General features: G+C 49.7%; 2 protein-coding genes across 5 annotated transcripts in view; both read left to right on the plus strand.

The window, feature by feature from the left end:
- Nucleotides 1-1,744: 1,744 nt before the first annotated feature.
- LCK (LCK proto-oncogene, Src family tyrosine kinase) lies at nucleotides 1,745-22,630 on the plus strand. 2 transcript variants are annotated; one of them, XM_043574401.1, is made up of 13 exons: nucleotides 1,745-1,872; nucleotides 15,010-15,119; nucleotides 15,393-15,474; nucleotides 15,676-15,766; nucleotides 16,000-16,098; nucleotides 16,232-16,335; nucleotides 16,508-16,657; nucleotides 16,945-17,097; nucleotides 17,243-17,422; nucleotides 19,342-19,418; nucleotides 19,511-19,664; nucleotides 19,748-19,879; nucleotides 21,975-22,630. In XM_043574401.1, the coding sequence occupies exons 2-13, from the start codon at nucleotides 15,015-15,017 to the stop codon at nucleotides 22,175-22,177; spliced, it is 1,530 nt and encodes a 509-aa protein (XP_043430336.1). In that variant the 5' UTR covers nucleotides 1,745-1,872; nucleotides 15,010-15,014; the 3' UTR covers nucleotides 22,178-22,630. The 2 variants fall into 2 exon arrangements, with proteins under 2 accessions (XP_043430336.1, XP_043430335.1); XM_043574400.1 differs by lacking the exon at nucleotides 1,745-1,872 and adding an exon at nucleotides 14,828-14,912.
- Nucleotides 22,631-25,805: 3,175 nt separating this feature from the next.
- Nucleotides 25,806-26,120, plus strand: part of HDAC1 (histone deacetylase 1) — a 31,767-nt gene continuing 31,452 nt past the window's right edge. For all 3 annotated transcript variants that reach the window (XR_006296536.1, XM_043574403.1, XM_043574402.1), the window contains exon 1: nucleotides 25,806-26,100. Coding sequence is in view for 2 of the 3 variants with exons in the window: in XM_043574403.1 (XP_043430338.1) it covers nucleotides 26,052-26,100 (49 nt within the window). In the remaining variant the exon portion in view is untranslated. The remainder of the gene's footprint in view (nucleotides 26,101-26,120) is intronic.

Raw genomic sequence — 26,120 nt, forward strand, 5'->3', positions numbered from 1 at the left:
AGGTCTCTGCAGTCATTTATTCAGGCCCAAGGTCGTTGTGTGTCATCTGTAGCTGGGACCAGGGATTACACTGCAGGAGAGAAGGCCCAGGTGGAGATGAACAGAGGCGCCCCCCTCTCCCCCTAGCTCCAGCTCTATCTCCCCATTTTACCAAGATCAGAGCTGGAAAAGAACTTCAAATCCTAAATCACCCCCATAAAGGTGACAGGTCAATGGGCAACTGATGAATGCAGGACCTGGTGGACCTGGGTTGAAAAGCCAGCTCCACCATGCATTTTCTATCAGATCTGGAGGGGGGCCCCTTAAGCCTGCAACTGTTTCTTTCTCTCTAAACTGGAAATGCTACTTCTCACTCCGCAAATAGTTGGAGATGTCTTAAGTGAGACAATGCACAATAGACACTCCATAAACTTGAACTGTGTCTTGCTTATCCTTGCTATCACCCGTGGTATTAGTACCATTGTGCTGAGGCCCAGAGATGGGCTGTGCAAGGCTCTGTGTCACCGGGTTCTTTTTTTTTTTTTTTTTTTTTTACATTGTATCTCCTCAGCCTTTGTTTCTGTATTACCCTCTTTGTCTGACTTTCCAACTCAGGCTTCCTCTTCCCCCCACCCATTTCCTGTCTCCCCCTTCCCTCTGCAGCTGAGGTGCAGGCAGCATCAGCTTCCACCTCACAAACCCCAACAATGCTCTGTGGGCTCCCCTCCCCCAACTTGTTCACTAAGTGTAGGTCTGGTGGTGGTGACGGTGACACATTTATGTTTTCCTCCGGGTGGGGCCAAGGCCCCGCTCTTGTGCCTGATAGATGCCACCCAGGGTTCCTCATAACACTGGTGACCTGACGCTTAGCCTATGATGGGTGCCACCCTCAACCTGGCCCCAGGGGAAAGGGAGATTCTTGGCCTGTGTGCTGCTTGTGACAAGGTTCCTGTCTCCCGCCTATAACAGAAAGTCCTGCCAGTCAGCTACCTGCACCTGGGTCCCTGGGCAGGCGTGTTTGTCTCCCACTTGTTGCAGGAGATGGTGGCAGGCCCCACATTTCTAACAGGGGCTGTGTCCTTGCCTCGTCCTGAATTAGAAATGTCGTCCTAATTAGTGGGGGCTTGCCCTGTCCTCTGTCCACAACAGGGGCTGTGACTCTGTCGTCTTGAAAACGCGGGGTTGTCCTGCCTGCTTCCTTAAACAGATTGTTGTCCAGCATTCTGTCTATAAGAAGGGGGTTATTAGCCTACCCTCTGACTCTAATAAAGGTATCGTCCTGAGCCCTGAGATGGCATGATTGTTGTTTTGCCATAGTTATTTGTTAACCTGACATCTGACTGTAACATAAGGTGGTCTGCTCTCCAGTGATTGAACAGGGAGAGCGCTCTCTCCTCTGACTCCAAAGTCCCTCTCTTCGACTGTAATGAAAAGGTCACTCAGCTCTCAGACTGTGACAGCAGTGCCACTTGTCTTTCACCAAAAGCCGAGTGTATGTCTGCTTGCCCCTTGCTCATTGAGATATAAAGGCTGCCCTTGAATCTCTTGTCCAGGTCGCCCCCGGGGGGGCAGGAGGGAGGTTCCATCAGGTACCCTTTCTTCAGCTCTAAGAGTCCCCCTCCAGTGGGCTGGAGATGTAAAGGACTCCCAGGGGCTGAGGAGCTGGGGGCTATGGCAGCAGGAAGCTTGGGGTGCTGGAGGCTTGTGGTTGGGCTGCTGGGGCCCCGGTTGGCTGCGGAGCCCTTAGGAGGAGGCAGGAAGTCAGGGTGGGACGTGGGCGCGCTAAGACAGGCGGTGGCTACCTCGGCGAGGGGAGCTGAAACTGTGTGTGAGCTGCCAAGCTAGGCCAGGAGGACCATGTGAATGGGGCTGGAGGGCTCCTGGGCTGGGCAGGTAAGGAGTACTGGGAACAGGGGTCTAGGACTGTGGTGGGAGGACCGACTGGGGGAGGGTGGTGCTGCACCCGGGCATGGGGCGCGGCTCCCTGGGTATTCAGCAGCCCTACAGGCGGGGCAGGGGGATCGAAAAGCCTCACTAGAGGTCAGGTGGGCGGCGTGCGGTACAGCTGGAGGCCCCCTTCCCTACGTAGCTCTTGCCTCTCGCCTCTGCCACGCTGTCTGCACTGGTCCCTCCCTCACTGGGAGCATCTTCTTGGAGATCTGGCGCATGTACTGTCAGGTGTTGAAAAGGCCTTCAGAAATCCCCAAGTCCAGTCCCTGATCCCATTGATGGATGAGCCTCCTGAGGCCCAGAGAGGGCAAACGCCCCCTCCTTGCAGCCACTCAGCAAGGCAGTGGCAGAGTCAGGCCCTGGGAGAGGGTGGTGGCCTAGGCTAGGACTGCCCCCCACCCCACTGGGCAGGGTGATGATGGTCAGTCTTGAGTCAGGGGATCCAGGAATCCTGCTGATGTCTAGGACAGACCCCAGTGACAAGCATCTTCTGAGAGAGAGAGAGAGAGAGAGAGGGATTGAGAGAGAGGGATTGAGACAGAAGAGTCACCCAGAGCATCCAGATGGACACGTGACAAGTGATTTTAGCCTCAGTGACCAGCAGTACTGGAGAGCCTGGGGTGTCTCCTATTGGGAGCACGTGGATGCGGGAGGGTGTATTTATCATCTGGGATGGGGCCTCCAGGGTGGAAGCATCTGACCAGAGGCTGGGAAGTTGAAGGAGAGAGAATGGAAAGGAAAGGGCAGAGGAAAGGCTATTTTTATCCCAGACAGGGGCACAGTCGGCCCTGGGTAAGGAACGTCCACGCTTCCATCTGGAAAGTTGCCATTCCTGCCCCTGCCAAGTGTCACAGGATGTCCTCCCCCCCCCCCCTTGCTCTCTCTGGCCTCAGCACACACACACACACCCCACCTGCATGTACAGGGCCAGCTGGTACTGCAGATTGCTGCTTCAAACCCCGGGAAGGTGGAGGCCCAGGTAGGCATAGTCAGCTACCTGCCCACCCCCTCACTTTCTAACTCTGAGCCTTCAGTTTATGGGGGGCATCTCCGTGTGAGCCAGACTTTCCAGGGTCCCCCTACCCCACCCTCCACTGCTGGAGTTTTCCTTGACACACGATTTCCACCTAGTGTGTCCCAGTCTTTCTCTTGTCCCCAAGCCCGATGCCTGTAGCCTTTTGTGAGGGCTGGAGAACATGCTGGCTCTCCCTGTGCCTCGGGGGGGGGGGGGACCCATCCGCACCCTGGACCTGCACCCCCTCATTCTGCCAGCATGTGCTGAGAGATGACGCAGGGCCCCTCGCCCTCCAGGCTCAGGGACAGAGGTTCTTCTCAAAGGGTAAAGGGCCAAGTGACGGGGCAAGAGAATGAGATAAGGGCCGAGACTACAGAAGACTTCCCTTGGGTGACCTGGAAGGCTCCCTGGAAGAGTCAACACAGTTCTGAGAAGGGCAAAGGCCCTTTTTGGAAAGCACCTATGACAGGAGCCAAGGTCACTGTCCCTGGTTTCTGTTTCTTGGGTACCATGAGGGTAGCGCAAAACCAAACACCAGAGAGTGGATGGGTATGGTGTAGTGCAAAGAACATAGGTTTCAGGAACAGGCCGACCCAGGTACAATTCCGGGGCTGGCATTTCCTCAAATGGTATTGCCTTCGTCTCTCCAGACTCCAAACTCCAGATCATTAATCTGTAAAGAGGCAATAATCAATTTCTCCCTTACAGACTGTTTGTGGGGCCTGTCATGTGCCCTGGGTTGTACTTGACACATAGTAGGTGCTTAACGGAGGTTAGGCAGTCCCTCCTCCTGTAAATGGTGCACCAAAAGGAGGGCTGTTCACACCCAGAATTACACCTACTCAGCACCTTGGCAGGCCAGTGAACCCCATCCCCTCACACTTGTGGTATAGCTTTGCAAATGAGCTTGTTTCCTGTGTATGGTGGGTGTGAGAATTCTAGGCTGAGCCACAGGGTCTACTTTAGAGGAGAGTCCCCCCAACAGCTTCAACACACACACACACACACACACACACACGCACTCCCTATCCCAAACACCGGACATATCATCAGACATTGCGTGTGTGCATATGTGGGCAGAAGCAGAGTCAGGGTCTACACACACAACGCACATTGGATCTTACAAGGCTATACATCCCCCCACAGGCTGATGACTTCAAGGCCAAGCTCCGTTTAGTGAAAGCAATGCTGAGGGGAGCTGGGTGTGAGGGTGGGATGGGGGCAGGCAAGACCAAGATACCATCATCCAGGGATGTGGCCAAACTCCAGTGTTGGCTTAAAGTGCCTGGTGCTGCGTTTCCAACACTTGTTCTGAAGAACAGCAGTTCACGGGGTGCCTGGGTGGCTCAGTCGGTTGGGTGTCTGAATTCAGCTCAGGTCATGATCTCACAGTTTGTGAGTTCGAGCCCCTTGATGGGCTCTGTGCTGACAGCTCAGAGCCTGGAGCCTGCTTCGGATTCTGCATCTCCCTCTCTCTCCACCCCTCCCCTGCTCATGTTCTGTCTGTCTCTCTCTCTCTCTCTGTCTCTCCCTCTCAAAAATAAACATTAAAAAATATTAAACAACAACAACAACAACAATAAAACACCAGTCTCATGAAGCACCTGGAGAGAAAATGGTCTTGGGGCCAAATCCACATGGCCTCAGCTACCAACCAGCCCAACCCATGTTAATTTCATAGTCAATGTCAGCTTGTAAAAGCTTTGAAAGTTCCCCCAGAGTAGGGGCCTGATTGATTTTGTCCAACTCATCATTTCCCAAACTTCTTTGGTCACAGAACTTTTCTCCCCCTGATCATCTATTCCACGCCTACTTTTCTTGTGATAGGGAGAGGAACAGAAGAGTAGGCTGTACAGTGAATCCTCCTCGAATGATCGTATCTCTTGGCAGGGTTTTTGCATTGGTGGTGGGGTTTTTTTTTGTTGTTTTTTTGTTTTCCAGTGACAAAATTAGCACACGGCTGTTACAAAAAATTCAAACGGTACAGAGGCATGAACAGAAATATAAGAAACACAGCCCCCTCCAACCTCACTTCTGGGATGTGTTCACCGCGAACAGTTTCCAGAGTTTCCTATGTGTGGCTGCTGACAAGTGTCGTGGTTAGAAGCCCAGGCTCTGGAGGTAGACCAAGGTTCAAATCACCACTCTACCACTTACTTATTTGTTATGAGGCCTCAAACAAATCGTTTTACCTCATTTGTGCCTCAGTTTTTGCATGTGTAAAATGGGGTTCATTATAGCATTTACTTGATAGGATTAGTATGAGAATTACATGGAAACATGCAAATAAAGTATTAGCACAGAACCTGGCTTAAAAGAATCCCCTTATAGATGCCCATTTACATGCAAATAGGCTTCCATTCTACATTCTGTTCTGTAACTTGCTCGCCATGTTTTTTGGTCTTGGGTTTTTTGCTTGCCATGTTATAACTGGGATGTCTTTCCATGTCGATACCTGGAGACGGTCCCTCTCTCTTCCACAGCTTCAGCTAACCGTTCACTTGGTAAATGGGTAATGGTGGTGATTTTGAAATGCTACTTCCTGACAAGTATTGCTGTTTTGCGTTGCCAGTGTTGTTGTGAGTCATAGACATTACCAATCAGTAAGGTGAAGACAGGCCTATGGCCTCCTGGGAAAATGGAGTGATCTGCCAGAGGGGCACCCGCCTCTGTCAGAGAGGGCAGGGCCAAAAGGACAGGAACCTCTTGATCTGCTCACCTCTGTGTCACCAGCGCTAGAACAGAGCTTGGCACAGAGAGATATCCGTGCAACTTTTGTCAGTAGGCTGACCAGTTAAGAAGATTGTCCCTCCATGGGGCACCTGGGTGGCTCAGTTGGTTGAATGTGTGACTCTTGATTTTGGCTCAGGTCCTGATCTCAGAGTTCATGAGATCGAGCCCCGCATCAGGCACCCGCTTGGGATTCTCTTTCCCTCTCTCTCTGCCCCTCATCTGCTTGCACGTGCTCTCTCTCTCTCTCAAAATAAATAAATGAACATTAAAAAAGAAAGAAAATTGTCCCTTCTCTAACTCACCAACAGAGGTCTAAGCCCAAAGCTCTGGCTCGTGTTGTAACATTTCCCAAAATATGGCCTGTGCACCACCGATGTAGGTGAGTGATATTAGGGGGTAATGAATTTGAATTTATAGATGATATTATGAATTTGTTTTAATGTATCCTGATTTCTGTTTATGGATGGTGATACTGATTTTCCATTTATGGTAGATAAATATATTCCATTTTAGGTAAATATATTCAAGGTGAAAAGGTGGTCTGTGGAAATGCTCAAAATCACAAAGGAAAAGGAAAATAATTGATAATAGCTAATATTAGCGTTTAGACTGGAAAATGTTTAAGGCTGGTGTAATGAAATGCTCATGTTAGCCGCGAATAATAGTTAGAGTTGACCTTTAAACAACAGGGTTGTTGGGCTCCCACCCCACGCAGTCGAAAATCTGTGGTGTATAACGTTCAGCTGCCCAAAGACTTAACTACAGTTGACCCTTAACTACATACAGTCAGGGGCGCTGACTACCTGCATAGTCAAAAATACCCGCACTGGGGTGCCTTGGTGGCTCAGTTGATTAAGCGGCTGACTTCGGCTCAAGTCATGATCTCATGGTTCATGAGTTCAAGCCCCACATTGGGTTCTGTGCTGACAGCTCAGAGCCTGGAGCCTGTTTCAGATTCTGTGTCTCCCTCCCTCTCTACCCCTCCCCTGTTCACACTCTGTCTCTCTCTCTCTCAAAAACAAAAAAAAAAAAAACATTCAAAGAAAATCCTGGTATAACTTTGATTCCCCCTAAGACTTTACTAATAGCCTACTGTTGACTAGAAGCCTTACTGATAACATAAACAGTTGGTTAACACATATTTTGTCCATTTTAATTTATTTATTTTTTATTTTTAGAGAGTGAGCACAAGCAAGGGAGAGGGGCAGAAGAAGAGAGAGGAAGAGAGAGAGAGGGAAAATCTTTTTTTTTTTAAGCTTATTTATTTACTTTGAGAGAGAGAGTGCAAGTGGGGAGGAGCCGAGAGAGAGAGAGAGAGAGAGGGAGAAAGAGAGAATCCCAAGCAGGCTCCACACTGATGGTGCAGATGTGGTACAGATGTAGGGCTGGAACTCACCAACTGCAAGATCATGACCTGAGCCGAAGATGGACGCCCAACGGACTAAGCCACCCAGGTGCCCCGAGAGAGAATTGTAACCAGGTTCCACCCTGAGCAGGGCTTCTATCTCAGGGCTCAATGCTATGACCCTGGGATCATAACCTGATTTGAAATCAAGAGTTGGATGCTCAACCCAATGAACCACCCAGAGGCTCCAGATTAACTTATATTTTGCATGTTATATGTTTTATACATTGCATTGCTACAATAAAGGAAACTAGAGAAAAGAAAGTGTTATTAAGAAAATCATAAGGAAGACAGACCACCTGGCTGGCTCAGCCGGTAGAGCATGCGACTCTCGATCTTGGGGTTGTAGCTTCGAGCCCCATGTTGGGTGTAGAGGTTACTTAAAAATAAAATCTTTGGGGGCGCCCAGCCGGTAGAGCATGCGACTCTTGATCTTGGGGTTGTAGCTTCGAGCCCCATGTTGGGTGTAGAGGTTACTTAAAAATAAAATCTTTGGGGGCGCCCAGCCGGTAGAGCATGCGACTCTCGATCTTGGGGTTGTAGCTTCGAGCCCCATGTTGGGTGTAGAGGTTACTTAAAAATAAAATCTTTGGGGGCGCCCAGCCGGTAGAGCATGCGACTCTTGATCTTGGGGTTGTAGCTTCGAGCCCCATGTTGGGTGTAGAGGTTACTTAAAAATAAAATCTTTGGGGGCGCCCAGCCGGTAGAGCATGCGACTCTCGATCTTGGGGTTGTAGCTTCGAGCCCCATGTTGGGTGTAGAGGTTACTTAAAAATAAAATCTTTGGAAAAAAAAAAAAGAAAGACAAAATCATAAGGAAGAGGAAATACACTTATAGTACTCTACTGTAAAATATCCACATATAAGTGGAGCCCCACGGTTCAAAGCCCTGTTATTCAAGGGTCAGGTGAACTCTCATGTACGTAGTTCTCCCTATGTGCCAAGCACATGCTAAACGCTTTATTTATGGGATCATCTATATCTCACGTATAATGCTTACAACAGCCCTCCGTGGAGATCCTGTTTTAGTTCCATTTTGCAGATGAAGGAAGGGAGAGAGGCTCAGAGAGGTTTAGTAACCTGCCCAGAGGCCCTCTGCCATTACGGTCAAGTCACTCTCAGTTTCGTGAGAATAAATTCATCTTGTTTGCATTTAAGAGAAAGCGTATCTTTTTTGTTCTCTGTGGTTTAAAAAAAAAAAACGGGGGGTGTTATATCACAAAGGAACTCAGGACACATCCCTGTTCTATCCGTTAGAAATTATTTACCATGCCTACCAACCCTGATTCCTAAGTACCATGATGAGGGTTCTGCGTAGGCCTCCATAGGCAAGGCCGTTCATTGAACATATACAACCGTGCTAACAACCAAATCTTAGTCAAAGGAAAAGGCCAAGAAAATGTTTTAAATGATTCCTGACAGATTTTGCCACAAGGTGGCCCAAAGTACCACAATGGTCTGCATTGGAATAGCCTGTCTGCTCTTGACCAAGAATTCCTGGCAAGAAGCTGGCACACGTTTTGGACAGAATGTTCAATAAATGAATAGGTTTACAGTTTAGGGGCGAAAAAGTGTTGCCCCCTTTTTTTTTTCTTCTTCAAGGGGACGAAACACATTCTAGGCAGCCAGGCGAGATAATGTCTATGGAGTTGATAAAGGTGAACAGGTGGGCAAAAATCAGAACTCACGGTGATACGAGCCCTAAACAGCCCTGGGTTTAGACAATCCAGTCCAGGAGCTGCACAGAGCCTGGGATTTTTGATCAGTTCTACACAGTGTGAGCAGGGCCACTGCTGCATGTGTTGGGCACTATGCTGAGGGTCATGAAGGGGTGGGGACTGACATTTAGCCCTCGCTCTACTCTCCAAGTTTGAAACCCCAGGGAGGGGTGGCTCTTTATAATTGGCACAAAGTGCTCTGTGGACCATGGGCAGCTTTGAATTTGACCGAGAACATTACAGACCCTAGTCAGAGGAGGTCTAGATCTATAAAATTCCTGCTATTGACCTCGAATTCCGGAGTTGGGAGAAGAGAATGTCCTGTTTCACTCACCCCAGAATCTGCCCTCATTGCTGGTGCTGAGAGCCCTGGGGATTCTCTGGATCTGTTTTGTCTTCATCTTCTTTTCCTTTCTTTCAGACAATGAGACATTTATATTAAGATTTAATTTTGATTTTCTTTTTACTGGCCTCGTTTCTTAACCTGATTAGATTATTTTGGCTACCCAGCAATCTTTGTCAAACTAAGACCAGAAGGATGGGACCCACATTGTGTATAAATAGATGCATGCATATATGATCTCACAACTACACAGGGACAGGCACAAACTATACATACCCCCATTCTGTGATACATCCGTCTGCACAAACAGCCTTGGACAAGCCCATGGGTATGCACACATAAGCACGATGTTCACAGAATCATCCGCCTTCATATACGCAGACTTGCATTCACCAATTGGCTAAATGTACACTCAGAAACATGCATTCTAGGTGGAAGGAGAATCGTCTTGCAGAAAAAGGCCTTTGTTAACAGCACAATGATCAAAGTTTTGATGAAGAGCGGTTCCCCACCCTGTCAGACCTCCTCCCCTGCCCTGTTTCCTCAATGGCCCCTCAGGATCCTCCACCCTCTTTAGAGGACTTCCCAAGGAGTAAAGAGTAGAGGAGAAAGTTTGGTAGGTAGCCTTATCTGAGTTTCACCTCTGCCTAGAGTCCTCATGTGCTATTGGGAAAATCACTCAACCTCTCTCATCCCCCAGAGTCTCCACCTTTAAAACAAGGCTGGTGGGGCGCCTGGGTGGCTCAGTTGGTTGAGCGGCCGACTTCGGCTCAGGTCATGATCTCGCGGTCCGTGAGTTCGAGCCCCGCGTCGGGCTCTGTGCTGACAGCTAAGAGCCTGGAGCCTGCTTCAGATTCTGTGTCTCCCTCTCTCTGACCCTCCCCTGTTCATGCTCTGTCTCAAAAATAAATAAACGTTAAAAAATTAAAAAATAAAAATAAAACAAGGCTGGTAAATTACACCAGTGCTTCTAAGCTCTTCCCTCCCAGGCTTCTTTGCCCTTTTTCCTTGTTGTAGTCCCCCCCGCACCCCCCAGGTCTCATGGTTTTGAAGTTACTTTGTTTAGGTGCTCATTTTCTTGTTTTCTAATTTAAATTTTAATCAGAGACTTAATCAAGTATGCATTGAAGAAACCATCATATAATTTGTCAAACTAAGAAACAAATTATAGTGCAATTTCCCTTCAGGCTTTTTGAAATACTGAAATAATCTGCAGGCCTCCAGCATCATCCTGGGGCCTCCCAGAAACATGGAGCTCCCAGTAGCTGGGAGCCACTCACCAAAATCCTCTCTGGCATTGTCGGACCCCAAGGTCTCATGATGGCTGCCTGGCCCTACACTCCACAGCTTAGACTTTTGTAGAGGGCTGGATGTGCTACCTGCTGCTGGAGGCCTCCAGGAGCACAGGACAAGCCACAGAGGAAATTCTGGGGTCGGATTCCTCAGAAGAGTTAGAGTTCCTTTGGGCTTAATCAGGACAGGTTTGACTTCTTCCCCATTCCTGACTCCAGTATATATTTTTATATATTTTAAATGTTTATTAATTTTTATTTTTTAATGCTTATTTGTTTATTCTGAGAGAGAGAGAGAGAGAGAGGATAAATAGGGGAGGGACAGAGAGAGAGAGGGACAGAGAATCTGACCGAAGTGGGCTCTGTGCTGACAGCAGAGAGCCTGAAGTGGGGCTTGAACCAAGAACTGTGAGATCGTGACCCGAGCTGAAGTCAGACGCTCAACCGACTGAGCCACCCAGGTGCCTCAATTTTTTTTAAGTAGGCTCCATGCCTAACGAGGGCGGGACACGGGCCAAACTCGCAACCCTGAGGTCAAGACCCAAGCTGAAAGCAAGAGTCTGATGCTTGAAGCACCTGGGTAACTCAGTGGGTTAAGCATCTGACTCTTGATTTCAGTTCAGGTCAGGATTTCATGGATTCGTGGGTTTAAGCCCCGCATCTGGCTGACAGCACAGAGCCTGCTTGGGTCTCTCTCTCTCCCTCTCTCTCTGCTCCTCCCCCTACTTCAAAATAAATATACTTGAAAAAAAAAAAAACAACTTTTTTTGAGAAAAAAAAGTCTGGGGCATCTGAGTGGCTTAGTCGGTTGAAAGTCCAACTTTGGCTCAGGTCATGATCTCACAGCTCGTGAGTTCGAGCCCCGCGTCGGGCTCTGTTCTGACAGCTCAGAGCCTGGAGCCTACTTCAGATTCTGTCTCCCTCTCTCGCTGCCCCTCCCCTGCTCATGCTCTGTCTCTCTGTCTCTCTCAAGGATAAATAAACATTAAAAAAAAATTTTTTTTTAATGAATAAATGTTAAATTTTTTTTAAAAAAAAGAAAAAAGGAAAAGGAAAAAAAAATGTCTGAAGCTTAACCGACTGAGCCACCTAGGCACCCCTGGCCCTAGTAACTAGGGATGTCAGGTCCTCTCTGGTAGGCCCAGATTTAGTCCATGATATAGATCCTGTCTGCATGCTGTCCTGGACTGTGGCCCAAGGCCCTGTGGCTCTTTTTCCCTTCCCCGCGTGACTCCAGCCTGGACCAGGCACCAGCTTCCAGCCCTGTGATCTCCAGCCTGGATTCCTTCTGGCCCCTCCACTGGCTTCTCCTCGCTATCGCATCCAAATTCATCCCCTTACCTCAAACCAAACTTTTCTCATCTGTCTCTTACCCTTTTCTGGAGCCTCTGAGAATGTCAGCCTAGATGGGCCCTACGATCTCAGTCCAACTCCATCTGATGTTGGCGTTCTCTATACAGTACAATCAACCTGTGATCTTCCAAGGCCTGTTTGAATATCGCAAACAACGCGATGCTCACGGCCTCACCCATAGCTCAGCTTGTCTTTGGCTGCTTCCAGATTGATATCAGGGCTTCTCTGGAGGCGTTTGCTGCTCATTAGTTCCTAGCCATAATAAAATTAGCTGTCAAAAAGCCATTTACAGCCACAGATGGGTAGACTCTGGTTGAGCAGGATTTCTCGAATGTCTCTCCCCCACACTCCAGGACTCCTCGCAGGAGCAGGGAGAGTGAATGTGTATCCTTTTCCTTGAAAGTCTCTTGATTTGGCTTAAAGTTCCACGTACATTTTACATTTTCCTCCACGACAGGTCTATGTTTGCTTAACTCTATGAATAAGGTCAAGTAACACTCATGTTCTGAGAAGACACACACCCATGACTTCTGGTATCCATGAAGGGTCCTGAGTATCTCAGTTTGACAAACATGACTTTCAAGGGAGGCCTGGGTGGCTGAATCGTTTAAGCGTCCAGCTGTTGATTTTGGCTCAGGTCATGAGCTCATGGTTTCTGAGATTGAGCCCTGCGTCAGGCCCCACACTGACAGTGTGGAGCCTGCTTGGGATATTCTCTCACCCCCTCTCTCTGCCCCTCCCCCAACCCCCCCCTCAAAATAAACTTAAAAAAAAAAAAGAAAGAAAGAAAAGAAACATTGGATTATCTACCAATTCCATTCTCCCATCCTCCAAAGTAGGGCCTGGGAGGGCAAAATGAGCAGTGGTGGAAGTCTTTCTAAGCTCTAAACTAAGCTAACATTTGTGCAAGCTTATGAGAAAGGGATACTAAGACCCCTCTGACAGAAAAGGGAAAGTGAAGCTTAGGAAGAATGATTTCAGCAGTCACACAGTAAGCGTCGGAACTGGGGTTTGAACTTAGGTCTCTCTGATTCTGAGGCCTGTCTTCGAGTTTTTTTGTTTTGTTTGCTTGTTTATTTTTTAAGATTTTATTTTCAAGTAATCTCTACACCCAGCGTGGGGCTTAAACCCACAACCTTGAGATCAAGAGTCACATGCTCCACCAACGGAGCCAGCCAGGCATCCTGAGTCTTTTTTTTTTTTTTTTTTTGAATTGAGATACAATTGACATGTGTCCTTAAGTCTTGCAAACCAAAAAAATCTCCACTACCCTCCCTCCACTTCTACTTGGTCCCAGCATGGATTAGCATCTCCAGCTTTGTTCTGTCCCAAATAGGTTGTGTGAGGTTTTTTTTTTTTTTTAAGTTTATTTATTTTTGAGAGAGAGAGAGAGAGAGAGGATCTTAAACAGGCTCCACTCTCTGTGCAAAGCCCAACGTAGGGCTCAAACTTCATGAACAGTGAGATCTTGACCTGAGCTGAAATCAAGAGTCGGCTGCTTAACTGACTGAGCCACCCAGGCGCCCCTAGATGGGGTGAGTTTAAGCAGGCCTCTCCGGGCCTGCTTATCTAAGGTTCAGTTTGCTCATCTAAAATCAGAAGTTAGACTTGGTGGCTTCTAAGATCCTGGGAGATGGGATGCATGAATCCTCCGCGTACTAGTCAACATTTATTAATGACAACTAGTTCTGGGTGCTGGAGCATTTAGGCAAATAAAGCACAGCTTCTGTTCTGGATGAATCCACCGTCTCATCAAGGGAGTGGGAGATGCAGTGCGACTGACACATAAAATCAGTCCAATCATGATACTCAGTGCTAAGTTGACAACTCTGTTTGAGTGGAGTGTTGTAGGAGGGCTTCACAGAGTAGGTGATATTTGAGCTGAGCCTGGAAGGTTGAGTTAGTTCAGTAGGTAGACAAGAGAGCATTCAAGGTAGGGGAGCCACACGTGCAAAGGTATGGAGTAAGAAAATAGCATGGGGTGTTTGGAAAAGGCAAGAGTAGATAAATATGAAGGCTGTGTGAGTGTGAGTGTGAGTGTGTGTGTGTGTGTGTGTGTGTGTAGCAGAATAGACCATGGAGGTGGATTTGATCTTGATATTAAAGGGTCTTGGGGCGCCTGGGTGGCTCAGTCAGTTAAGCGTCTGCCTTCAGCTCAGGTCATGGTCTCACGGTCTGTGGGTTCGAGCCCCTCGTCGGGCTCTGTGCTGACAGCTCGGAGCCTGGAGCCTGTTTCAGATTCTATGTCTCCCTCTCTCTCTGACCCTCCCCTGTTCATGCTCTGTCTCTCTCTGTCTCAAAAATAAATAAAGGTTAAAAAAAAAGATAAAAAAAATAATAAAGGGTCTTGAGTGGTTAATTTTATCTGAGGACTAGTGATTTCTAAGCAGTTCAGAGAAGCAGCCCCAGGAAGGAGATGCTCTCAGGACTCCTGGGGGCTTCACAATGAGGCATCCAGTCTACTCTGTTTCAGGCAGAACAGCCCCACTTGTACCTGTTTTATCTATGAGGTTCTGCGTTCTGCTTGATTTCCATCTGACAAAAAGTTTCCACTGCTTAAGCAAGCAAACAAATAGAAAAGTTATGGTCAATAGTGTCGCTGAAGGTTTTTCTGCTGGTGAGAATCAGAAAGAACCCTCTGAAGGAGACTTGTTGCGGGGGGGGGTTGGGGGGGCTGGGGCCTGACCGCTGACGTTAGGGAGCAGGAGTCTGCCGTTTGGCTGGCTTCCTTGGCTAGAAAGGGGAATTGTAAATAGGAGGTGGGGTGCACACACCTCTCTGGTAGGGGAAGATGAAAATTCAGGTCTCCTCCACGGCCTGGGGAAGTGTGTGTGAACTTTAGTAGGTATTCCTCCAACGTGGGGGATGGGCAGAGAGAGAGAGAGAGAGAGAGAGAGAGAGAGAGGGTTGGGGGAGAGGCAGGAAGTGGGCAAGTAGGCTAACAAAGGTAGCTGTGGCGGTTTGCCCACCCCAGGTGGGAGGGCGGGGCCTAGGGCTCAGTGGGGGCCCATGTGTGACTTTACTTGTGGCCTGGGGGCTCAGAGGGAGCACCAGTCTGGAGCTAGGACCTCATTTCAGCTTTTCTGTGGCTGGTGAATGGGGGATGGGGGCCTGACAATCTCAGGTACTTGTGGAAATTCCCAGGGCAAGGCCCTAGGATGTCTGATGTCCGGGAAGTAGATCTTGGGGGAGCCCCTTCAGCCCCCTCTCCATTCCCCCAGGGACCATGGGCTGTAGCTGCAGCTCAAACCCTGAAGATGACTGGATGGAAAACATCGATGTGTGTGAGAACTGCCATTACCCGATAGTCCCACTGGATGGCAAGGCCACGGTAAGAGGCAAGACAGGGGACTGACTTGGCGAGGGAGTCTGGTGGAGGACACAAACCAGGAGAAAGAAACCACCACTGGAATAACGGAGTGGTCTTCTCCCCTTGGAAACAGAAAGGAAAGGAGGCTGAGAGAGGGGAAGGGACTCTTCTGAGTAGCTGGTAAATTCAGGGACAAGACCCAGCCAAGCTGGAGAAGTGAGAACAGTGGGGAGGGGAGCCAGTATCTGACCAGTCTTTTGCTCTCTGACCCCATTTTCACCCCCCACCCTACAGCTGCCCATGCGGAATGGCTCTGATGTGAGGGATCCACTAGTTACCTACGAAGGCTCCAATCCCCCAGCCTCACCATTGCAAGGTGACCTCACAACCAGTGGGGCCTGAAAGTTAAGGCCTGTGGATCCTTGGCTCTTGTCTCCCATCTCCCTATCCACTCTCTACCTTGTCTTGCCTCGCTTGTCCCTGATCTTCTTCGCTGCCCTGTAACTCTTGAACTCTGTGCTTCCAGCCTATCCAGGCTGGTTCTCCCTGACCCCCACCCCCACCCCTGTCTTTACAGACAACCTGGTTATCGCTCTGCACAGCTATGAGCCCTCTCACGATGGAGACCTGGGCTTCGAGAAGGGTGAACAGCTCCGTATCCTGGAGCAGTGAGTGTCCTCTCCACGCCACCCATCCTTGCCCCACGGGAGCGTGGGAGGGAGCAGGGATCCCCTGTACCGCGCGTCCCCTGAGTGGCATGCAGCCGGAGCCCTTGGGACAAAATGGGAGGCTCCGGAGTGCCGGGCTGGAGGCTGGGGTGGCATGGTGTAACTGGGGGCTTTGAAGGTTTCCAGCCGAATCCAAGGCCAGGCCGACCCCACTGACTGCCTCTGTCGCGCAGGAGCGGCGAGTGGTGGAAGGCGCAGTCCCTGACCACGGGCCAGGAAGGTTTCATCCCCTTCAACTTCGTGGCCAAAGCGAACAGCCTGGAGCCCGAACCGTAAGTGGGGACTCCTCGTGGCGAAGGATGGGAGCAGAGGAGGGGTGCTGGGGGGGTAGTGGTGAGTGCTTGAGGGCGATGGAGGAAGAAGTGACCAACAACACAAGACTGCCTTCGCTTCTGCCTTGCGCAGCTGGTTCTTCAAGAACCTGAGCCGCAAGGACGCGGAACGGCAGCTCCTGGCGCCCGGGAACACGCACGGCTCCTTCCTGATCCGGGAGAGCGAGAGCACCGCGGGTGAGCGGCTGGGCGGGGCCGCGGGGGCGGGGGCGGGGCGGCCCGGGAGCCAGACCGCGGCCCGGAGGTGTGTGCCGCGAGATCCCAGGGAAGGGGCGCGGGACTAGGGGCGCCGTTCGCAGGGCGCACCCTCTCCCTCTTTTTGCATTCGTTCACCCATTCTTTCACCCAGGATCGTTTTCACTGTCCGTGCGGGACTTCGACCAGAACCAGGGAGAGGTGGTGAAACATTACAAGATCCGTAACCTGGACAAAGGCGGCTTCTACATCTCCCCCCGCATCACTTTTCCTGGCCTGCACGAGCTGGTCCGCCATTACACCAGTGAGCCCAGGCAGGAGCCCCTCCGACGTGCGCCTGAGGCGCCTTCACCTGTGCCCCACCAGCCTGCCTCCCCTAAGCTCTTCTGGGGGCGGGGGTACCCTCCACCCATCTCTCAGCGCGTTCCTTCATTCCCCGCAGTGGGTGAGGTGCGGCACCCGATAGCCCAGGTGTCGGGTGACAGCCTCACACCTCCCCTGCCAGTCTATTTCTTGGCCAAGTGGGGACTGAGTGGCGGCACCGAGTCCCGCCGTATTGACAGCCCTAACCCCCCTCCCTTGTCCTCGCAGATGCTTCGGACGGGCTGTGCACGCGGTTGAGTCGCCCCTGCCAGACCCAGAAGCCCCAGAAGCCTTGGTGGGAGGACGAGTGGGAGGTTCCCAGGGAGACGCTGAAGCTGGTGGAGCGGCTGGGGGCTGGCCAGTTCGGGGAGGTGTGGATGGGTGAGTGAAGCCTTCCGGGACTGCGGGGGAAGGGGAGAAGGGGAGGCTTCCGCTGAGGTCGTGAGAGTCCTCAGAGAGTGTCCAGGCAGCTACCTGGCTCTGGGTGCTCCGGCTCCCAGTGACTCCCCAGCCCTCCCCGCCCCAGGATACTACAACGGGCACACAAAGGTGGCAGTGAAGAGCCTGAAGCAGGGCAGCATGTCCCCCGACGCCTTCCTGGCCGAGGCCAACCTCATGAAGCAGCTACAACACCAGAGGCTGGTCCGGCTCTACGCGGTGGTCACCCAGGAGCCCATCTACATCATCACGGAATACATGGAGAATGGTGGGTGCCGCCACTGTCATTGACCGCTGGGGGCGCGCTGACATTCCCTCTGCTCCTGAATAGAGGATGGAGGAGATCTGCCATTTCGCCGGGCTCAGCACTGAGGGTTTCTTGTTTTTCTGGGCCTCTAAAGAGTCACCACCAGGGACAAGAAGAGGGTGTGATGTCTGAGCCTGTCTAGGAGCACAGGCTAAAGTGGAAGGCTCTGGAAGAGCTTTGACTTCTCATCTTCCCTGACCTGCAATCCTGTTTGCCTTTTTCAAAGCTCTACCTTGATCTCAGGATGCTTGATTTCAAACGAGTGTGTCCCTAGCCCCATTTCTATCTTCCTTTTGACCCAGAGCCTTGGGAGGGCAGATCTGCCCCAAATCCCTCTCTTTCAGTTCTAGGTGAGCCCCTTGCCCTTCTTTGGACAGACGGAGAGCCCCCAGGGAGGTGGATAAAAGTTTCTAGGTCCACCTTTGCCACCAATTTGCTGTGTGACTCAGGCCAAGTCCCTGTCCCATCCCTGGTGCTCATTTTTCCCAAGTGTAACATCAGAAATCTAAACAGGCTCACCCAAAAATAATTTAGAGTAGACCTTAAGGGTTCTAGGATCCGACTGCCTGTATTAGAATCTTGCCTTTGTGATTGTGTGGCCTTGGGCCGATCACTTCCCTTCCCTCTGCTATGGCTTCCTCATCTATAAAATGGTGGTAGTAATGCAATGGTACCTTTTTCATAGGGCCTTTGTGAGGATGAAAGAGTCAGTGTATGTAGAGCAGACAGAATAGTGTCTGTTCAATAAATTTGTTGTCATCTGGCTCAGATTCTTTGGGAGTATAAGATCTGTCACTCTTTTGGCTAGTGGATTCTGGAAGTGGCAAATAGGTTTTACCATGTGGGCCAACTTCAGATGGTAGTTGCTTGAAGTTCTGTGTTGAGGAGGATGCTGAGGCTCATTGGAACTAAGTGCTGGGGTTGATTACCAGCATCTGCCATGGACCGGATGCAGGAGCGGCAGTTCATGCAATGTATTTACTGTGTCTGGGTGAGGCTTTTATCTTTGGTGCCTAATTCAGCACTCATAATAGGACACTTAGGTTGCTGCTGTCTTTAAATGCTTATTTATTTATTTTGAGAGAGAGAGAGAGAGCAGGGGAGGGGCAGAGAGAGAGAGAGAGAGAGAGAATCCCAAGCAGGCTCACATTGTCACTGCAGAGCCTGATGCAGGGCGGGATTCCACGAACCGTGAGATCATGACCTGAGCCGAAATCAAGAGTCAGACGCTTAACTGACTGAGCCACTCAGGCACCCCAGGTTGCTGCCATCTTTACCCAGGCTTTTAATCTCTTGAGAAGGGCTAGCAATTACTAGCTCCGTTCTAGTAGCTTCCATCCCTGGTCATCTCTTAGTCACCCTCTATTACCAGATGTGGTCCCTCAGGCCCCCAGGCCCCTCTTTCCATACTCCATTGAACACATTCAGCACACATTTATCACTGCTTACTTTGGGCTAGGCACTGGGAGCACAGATGGACAAAACAATGTTCCTGCTATCAGGGAAAACTCGTTTTAGTTATGTGGCATAAACTCTAGGAAAACCAGAGTTTCGCCATGGGAAAATTCCAGCATGCCATGGGGAATGTAGATAATGATGCAATTTATTAGGCATGGTAGGACCTAGAGAGGCTTCCTAGAGGAATAGTCTTGAAAGAAGACTATTACAGACTTCTCCAAGCATACCCCATCCTAGTCCCTGGGAAAAGACTTCATGTATCCTGGGCATCCTCACCCTGAATGCACACTTGTCCATTCTCACCCCTTACTCTTCTTTCCACATGTCAGACACTACTTCTAAATAGCCAGTTAGGGGACAAGGGTCAGGGAGCTTTCTGCTGGGCCAGCTTGAGTTAGCAACTTTTCTGCTTCTGTTCACAGGGAGCCTGGTAGATTTCCTCAAGACCCCTCCAGGCATCAAGTTGACCATCAACAAACTCTTGGACATGGCAGCCCAAGTAAGGAGATTGGGGAGGGGTTGGGCAAGTGCACAGCCCGGTGGGGTAAGGATGTCTGGTCCAGGACTGCTGACCTCCTCTCTGGCCTGCAGATTGCAGAGGGCATGGCATTCATTGAAGAACGGAATTACATCCACCGTGACCTGAGGGCTGCCAACATCCTGGTGTCGGACACCCTGAGCTGCAAGATTGCAGACTTTGGCCTAGCACGCCTCATTGAGGACAATGAGTACACAGCCAGGGAGGGTAGGTGTGGGATACAAGGGAAGTCTGGGGCCTGCAGGGTCTGGCCAAACAGACCCAGGTGACCTCACTCTGCCTCCCTCCAGGGGCCAAGTTTCCCATTAAGTGGACAGCACCAGAAGCCATTAACTACGGGACATTCACCATCAAGTCGGACGTGTGGTCTTTTGGGATCCTACTGACGGAGATTGTCACCCATGGCCGCATCCCTTACCCAGGTCAGGGCCAAGGGCAGGAGCTGAAAGAGTAATGGGGACGAGCAGCAAATCCATGTCTTTCTACTTACTTCATCTGTCCCTGGTTCAGAATCTGAATCTTTCTAACTGCTTCTCCTGTATTCACTGAGGACTCCAGCAAGCCCAGTCAGGTGCCACATCTCCCAGGGCTAGCGTCCATCTCTGTGTCGATTTCTCTCCTGCTTCAATAATCCCAGCTCTTTTCTTTAGTTCAGACACAGGCAGCCTAGGATGGTAGAAGAGGATCTGGCTCGAAGGCAGGAAGCCTGCCTTTATTACCAGATCTGCCATTCAGGCCAACTTTCTGTTTGAGTTTGATCAGATCATGCTTTCTTTCCCCATCTGTAAATTATGAGGTTAGAACAGCACCTGGCCCATACGAAGCACTTAAGAGTGTTAGGTTTTATTATTAATCATCATTTTGAGCAAGTGACTTTAGGCAGGTGACTTTACCTCTCTGAGCCTCAGTTTCCTGATATGAAAAATGAGACTATCTGTAAAAGAGTTTGACTCCCTGTAGGTGCTCACTAAATGCTGACTTCCCTTTCCTCCGAAACTTTCCATCTAAAGAATGAGAGAGACATGTAAACAACTAATTCCTACCCTCTAGCTTCTGCACAAAGTCCTTTACCCCTGAATTCAGCCAAGACAGATGGAATTTTTTAAAAAGTAACTTGCTAGGAAACTATGGGGAAAGGAAATGGAACACAAAGACAGAGCAGAGAGGTCACGGAGCACAGTGGCCAGATACGCAGAAGCTTCACATAGCCCGGGAGCAACACGTACAGAACTTTGCTCCTAGGAAGGTAAAGGTACCTTAGAATCAGGTGAGAACCTGAAGGACTTCCCTGCCCGGGATTTGCCCCATCACAGAGTCCAAGGGCAGCACCGGGGCTAGAACCACACTCCAGTCATCCTGCCAAGTGTCCTCACTGCCCCTCCACTGGGCCCATAGAGGTGAACCCATAGAGAATTTCTCTTTTAGAAGAAACAAAGCATTGGGGCAGCTGGCTGGCTCAGTCAGTAGAGCATATGGCTTTTGATCTCAGGGTCATGTGTTCAAGCACTACATTGGGCATACAGCCTACTTAACAACAACAACAACAACAAAAACAGCAACAAAAGCATTACAAGTATGATGGCAACAGAAGTATGGCAACAGAAATGTGGCTTCAGGGTCAAGGAGACAATGAGGAGTAATGGGGACCTGGGTGAACCTGGGTGAGCATCTATTCCAGAGGATGGTTGCTACTAAGACATAGGGATCCCCAAAACAGATCCTTTCTTTTTTCAAAAGCCAAACTTGAAATTTGAGGAAAATTTGCCCATATCCAAATATCAGTGATTGATTCAAATTGTTGAAAGACACTATAGGGACTAAACCGAAGTAGATCTATGGGCTATATTTAAGCTGGGTGTTGACTGTGAGTTTGCACTCTCGCCTCTAGCCATGGGTGTTTAGTTCACTGGTCTATGTCCTTGAATTTCCGGGTTTTAAAGGAAGTGGCCCCCAAATTATTTAATCTGGGTCACACAGGGGCCTTTGCTGGGGTTCCATCTGGTTTCCTGATGCAGCATCTCATGTGCCTGATCCCAAAGCCAGAGAAGCCTCACCACTATCCTGTCTGTGAGCTCCCATTCTGTCCTGGGCCCTGACCTGCCACCATCTCTCCCCAGCAGATCGTAATACTCAAAGATATTCTTCATGCAGCATCTCTCCAGGCACTATACTTGGTGCTTTATATGCACTCTCACTCAATTTTCATAACAGCTCTATGAGGTAGGAGCTACTATATATCCATTTCCCAGATGAGGAAACTGAGGCTCAAAGAGGGGAAGTGGCTCACCCCAGGTCTCACATTCAACATCTACGTGTTTTGAGTGCTTAAGCCACAACAGACACTCCAAGTGGCATGACTGACACTGAGCAGGTACCTGAAGTATGCTGTTACCATTGGTGAAGACGAAGATCCTTTGGGATTGGTGTTCACACCATACCAGTTAAACATTCTAAACATCATCCCTGCTGTGGGCTTCCAAAGCCCGGATCCTTGATCTTTCTCCTATCAACCTCTAGGGATGACCAATCCTGAGGTGATTCAGAACCTGGAGCGAGGCTACCGCATGGTGCGACCTGACAACTGCCCAGAGGAGCTATACCACCTCATGATGCTGTGCTGGAAGGAGCGGCCAGAGGAACGGCCCACCTTTGACTACCTGCGCAGCGTGCTGGAGGACTTCTTCACGGCCACAGAGGGCCAGTACCAGCCCCAGCCCTGAGAGGCCTAGCTGGCCGGGGCCTGGAGCCCTACCTCCATCTAGTCAACCTGGCTGGGGGAGATGCAGTTCTTGTGTCTTACCCATGTGGCCTATGCACATATGGACTCTGCATGTGAATCCCATCCCCCGTGTGGCACACATACTTCTTGTGTCTTATACACGGGTTCTGTAGTTGTGTGGGCTCTGCACGTGTGTCTTGTACATGTGTGGCAGGTGCATATATGACTTGGACACCCATTCAAGTTGTCCCTTTGTGGGTCCTTCTACCTCCCAAGACCACCGGAGAGAAGGGAGACGCCTGTGATTGATACCAGCTTCTGCCCACCCCCTTTTCCTTTCCCCTAGCCATCAAGAAACTCCTTGAAGGCTGGGACCTTATCTAATACCTCTGTGTGCTCCTCCTTGGTGCCTGGCACACATTAGGAGCCCAATAAATGACTCTCTGTTGACGAAGACTGTACATCTCTCAGCTCCCTACTCCCATCTCTTCTTCCTTGGGAGGGAGGAGTGGGGGTTCAAAAGATGGAAAGTAAGTCACCCTGAATTGGGGTGAAAGATGGGATGAGGGGATGTCTGAACTTTTTTCAGCCCTGCTGATTTGGGGGGGCCAAGAGGAAGTTCTTACACTTTGCTGTATGGGCTTTGTGAACTCCTTCAACCCCACCCCTACCCCAAAGGATTAAGTGTGAACCCCTGCGCAGAACCTCCTAGGGAGTGGGTGTGTCCCAGGACCCTCCCCTTCCATTATGTAAGGGCAATAGGTTTTTTTACAATTACTGATTCTGGGGCTAGATTTGTACTTAAATATGTTTTGGTTCATGTTCAAGATGTTTTTGAACACTGAATTAATTTACTCATTTGGCAAATATTTATTGGACATCTACTGTGTACCAGGCATGGTTCTGGGTCCATAGAATATACAATGGATGAAACAAACAAAATCTCTGTCCTTATGGAGCTTACATTCTAGTAAGGGAAGACAGACAATAAACATCGCCAAGAGTAAATGATACGGTATGGTGCTGAGTGCTAAGGGGAAAATAAAACAGGGTAAGGGAAATTAGGAATGTCATCGCTGGGGGAGGTTTTCAATTTTAAACAGGGTGGTCTGGGAAGGCCTCATTGAGAAGGTGACTTTTGAGCAAATATTTGAAGGAAATGAGGGAGCAAGCCACAAGGTACAGCGCAGGAGCAGAGGGGGATGAGCAGCCTGAGGCAGAAGCTTCTTTGGCAAGCTCAGAGACCAAGGTCCTGAATGGGGGAGGGGGGGGGGGCCTGAGGGGCAGAGATCCTGTGTGGCCTGGGGCCTTGTGATCTTTGCAGGAACCATTTCAAGGAGACTTTTCGGGGATCTTTGCAGAGCCACGACATGATCTGACTTACATTTTAAAAGAATGGCTGCTACTAATGTCTTGAGTTAGTCAATTTATAAAACTGGGAAGATTTTGCATAAATCTCCAGATTTCTAGGGGCGCCTGGGTGGCTCAGTCGGTTAAGTGTCCAATTCTTGATTCATGATCTTGTGGTTTGTGAGGTTGGGCCCCAGAGTCGGGCTCTGCCCTGGTAGTGTGGAGGCTGCTTGGGATCCTCTCTCCCTCTTCTCTCTGTCCTGCCTCTGCTTGTGGGCATGCTCTCTCTCTCTCTCTCTCTCAAAATAAATAAATAAACATAAAAAAACACTATAGATTTCTACCTTCTCTTGAAAAAAAAAAAAAAAAGGACGATTTGGCTTTATTGGATTTACCTGTCATGGAGCTGAGTAGTGGCCACCCTCTTCGGGTGGGACTTGAGCTCTTTCTTTGCCAAAGTCCCTTCTACTCCCAGACAGTGACACTGAGTGTTAGTGGTTATTTATCATCATGCTTGCACTGTTGTTCTTATAATGAAGAGGAAAATGAAATGTTTTTTTCACCTATATTTCCATTAAAAAGTGACAAAATAAAAGATACCTGCAGATGGCACTGTGTTTGAAGAAAGATAGGGGAAAGAAAGGCATATTGCTTTATAAAAGTGAAAAAGGATCCAATTTTAGAAATATGCAAAGCACCTGAAGCAAACTAATATAAATTAATATAAATCTGCTTATTTTACACCACCTGCCTCACCTCCGTAAGGATCTGAGTGTCTGATTCCTGTTCTGCATTTTATAAAATGTTGCCACACCCATGACCGCATCTGATCCCCACCCTCCTCTTCGTTCCTGCAGCCATAGAATTGGTGAACTTTGCATTGTTATCCTCTCCAATTTACAAAGAGGGAAGTGGGGCCAGAAAGGTTCCTAGCTGGGAAGCAGCAACACAGAACTGGAAATAGGGCTTATTCCCTGGCCCTTTAGCTGTTTTATAATAGAACTGCCAGTCTTAGATCTGTTACTTTTATAATTAGTGCCCCAAATGCTGTTCTCAAATGAGAAACACAAGTGCCCAAGCCCTCTCCAAAGGCTAGGGGCATAAAAACGTATCTTATGGACTACAGGACCATGAGTTTGTAACTTAGTTGGCACACAGATGGTAAGCATTTACTAATATTAATTTTGTGTTGTATTTGTTATTTTAATAGCTCATCACTGTGCTTTTCAGTCTTTCAGCTTTCAGTAATGAACAGTTGATGACTGATCGGTTTAGTGCAGTGTTTCTCAAGGGTAGGGTGAGAGCAATTTTTGCCCTGGAGACATTTTTGCAATGTCTGGAGACAATTTTGGTCATCGGTACTGGGGGTGAGAGTGGAGGTTGCTATTCACATCTAATGAGTAAGGGCCAAGGATGCTGCTAAACATCCTACAGGGCAGGGGACAGCCCCCTGCAACGAGGAATTATCCAGCTCCAAATGTCAGTAGCTTCAATAGCTTGAGAAATCCTGCTTTAGTATAAGGGGGCAATCAGTTCCCTCCTGTGTAAAGGCACTCTTCAGTCCTCCTGGGGTGTGTGTGTGTGTCTGCACCACTCTTCAGTCCTCCTGGGGTGTGTGTGTGTGTGTGTGTGTGTGTGTGTGTGTGTGTGTGTGTGTGTGTCTGGGGTGTGTGTGTGTGTCTGCACCACTCTTCAGTCCTCCTGGGGTGTGTGTGTGTGTGTGTGTGTGTGTCTGCACCAGGGAGGTAGGCTTTGGAGTAAGAAAGGCTGGGTTCTACCCCTTTGTTAACAGTGTCTCTGGTGCACAGTAGGCATTCAAAAAATCTGTACTACTGAAAGCTGAATTTAATTACAAATTGTGTGACTCTGAGCAGGTCTCAAAGGTCTGAAGTTCATTATTCTTACCCGTAAAACGGGGATAAAAAGTCCTCTTCCAAAGCCGCTGTGAGCAATCATTGAGATAAACGTTGGTAACTCTATTCCACAGTACTCGGCCTAGAGCGGTTTTCTTTCCTTTGTCAGTTTACTTCTCCCTCTTCCAAACCTGTGTTCTAATCGACGTTCAGCCCTGTCATTAGCTGAGTGACCTTGTGCAAGTCACTTTCCCCCCCACAGGCCTCGGGTGATTCTCTATAAAATTACAAAGTTGGCTTCTGACCTCCAGGCACGCTTCCAACACCGAAATGGGACCATGGAGTGTACGGATCTGCTTTCCTCCCCCGGGACTAATGGTACGGTCCCCGGGCAGTTTTCCCCACCCCCCTGTCGCAGACCTTGGTACAGGCCCAGGGGGCCCTCGGCTGCCTCTCAGGGCTGCCCTTGCCCCCAGCCGAGTTCCGGGCCGCCCTTGCGCAAGCTGATTGGCTGGAGCCGTGCCCGGGCTGCGCGGCTATAGGTGAGCCCGGGAGGGGACGGGCGGAGCGGGTTGGAGGCCCGCCCCCTCCTCCCCTGGGTCGGACGCTGAGCCGAGCCGCGGGCGGGAGGCCGGACGGACCGACTGACGGGAGGGACGGGAGCCGAGCAAAATGGCGCAGACTCAGGGCACCCGGAGGAAAGTCTGTTACTACTACGACGGTGAGCTCCGTGCGCGTGGC

Source organism: Prionailurus bengalensis, chromosome C1, assembly GCF_016509475.1.
Source record: "Prionailurus bengalensis isolate Pbe53 chromosome C1, Fcat_Pben_1.1_paternal_pri, whole genome shotgun sequence".
In the NCBI taxonomy this organism is placed as follows: Eukaryota; Metazoa; Chordata; class Mammalia; order Carnivora; family Felidae; genus Prionailurus; species Prionailurus bengalensis.

Bases quoted from the DNA above. Each gene is read 5' to 3' on its own strand.
- LCK (XM_043574400.1), top strand. From the start codon at position 14,885: ATGGGGGATGGGGGCCTGACAATCTCAG. The intron at 16,099-16,231 runs GTAAGTGGGGAC...TGCCTTGCGCAG, and splicing joins AACAGCCTGGAGCCCGAACC to CTGGTTCTTCAAGAACCTGA. The intron at 16,336-16,507 runs GTGAGCGGCTGG...TCTTTCACCCAG, and splicing joins GGAGAGCGAGAGCACCGCGG to GATCGTTTTCACTGTCCGTG.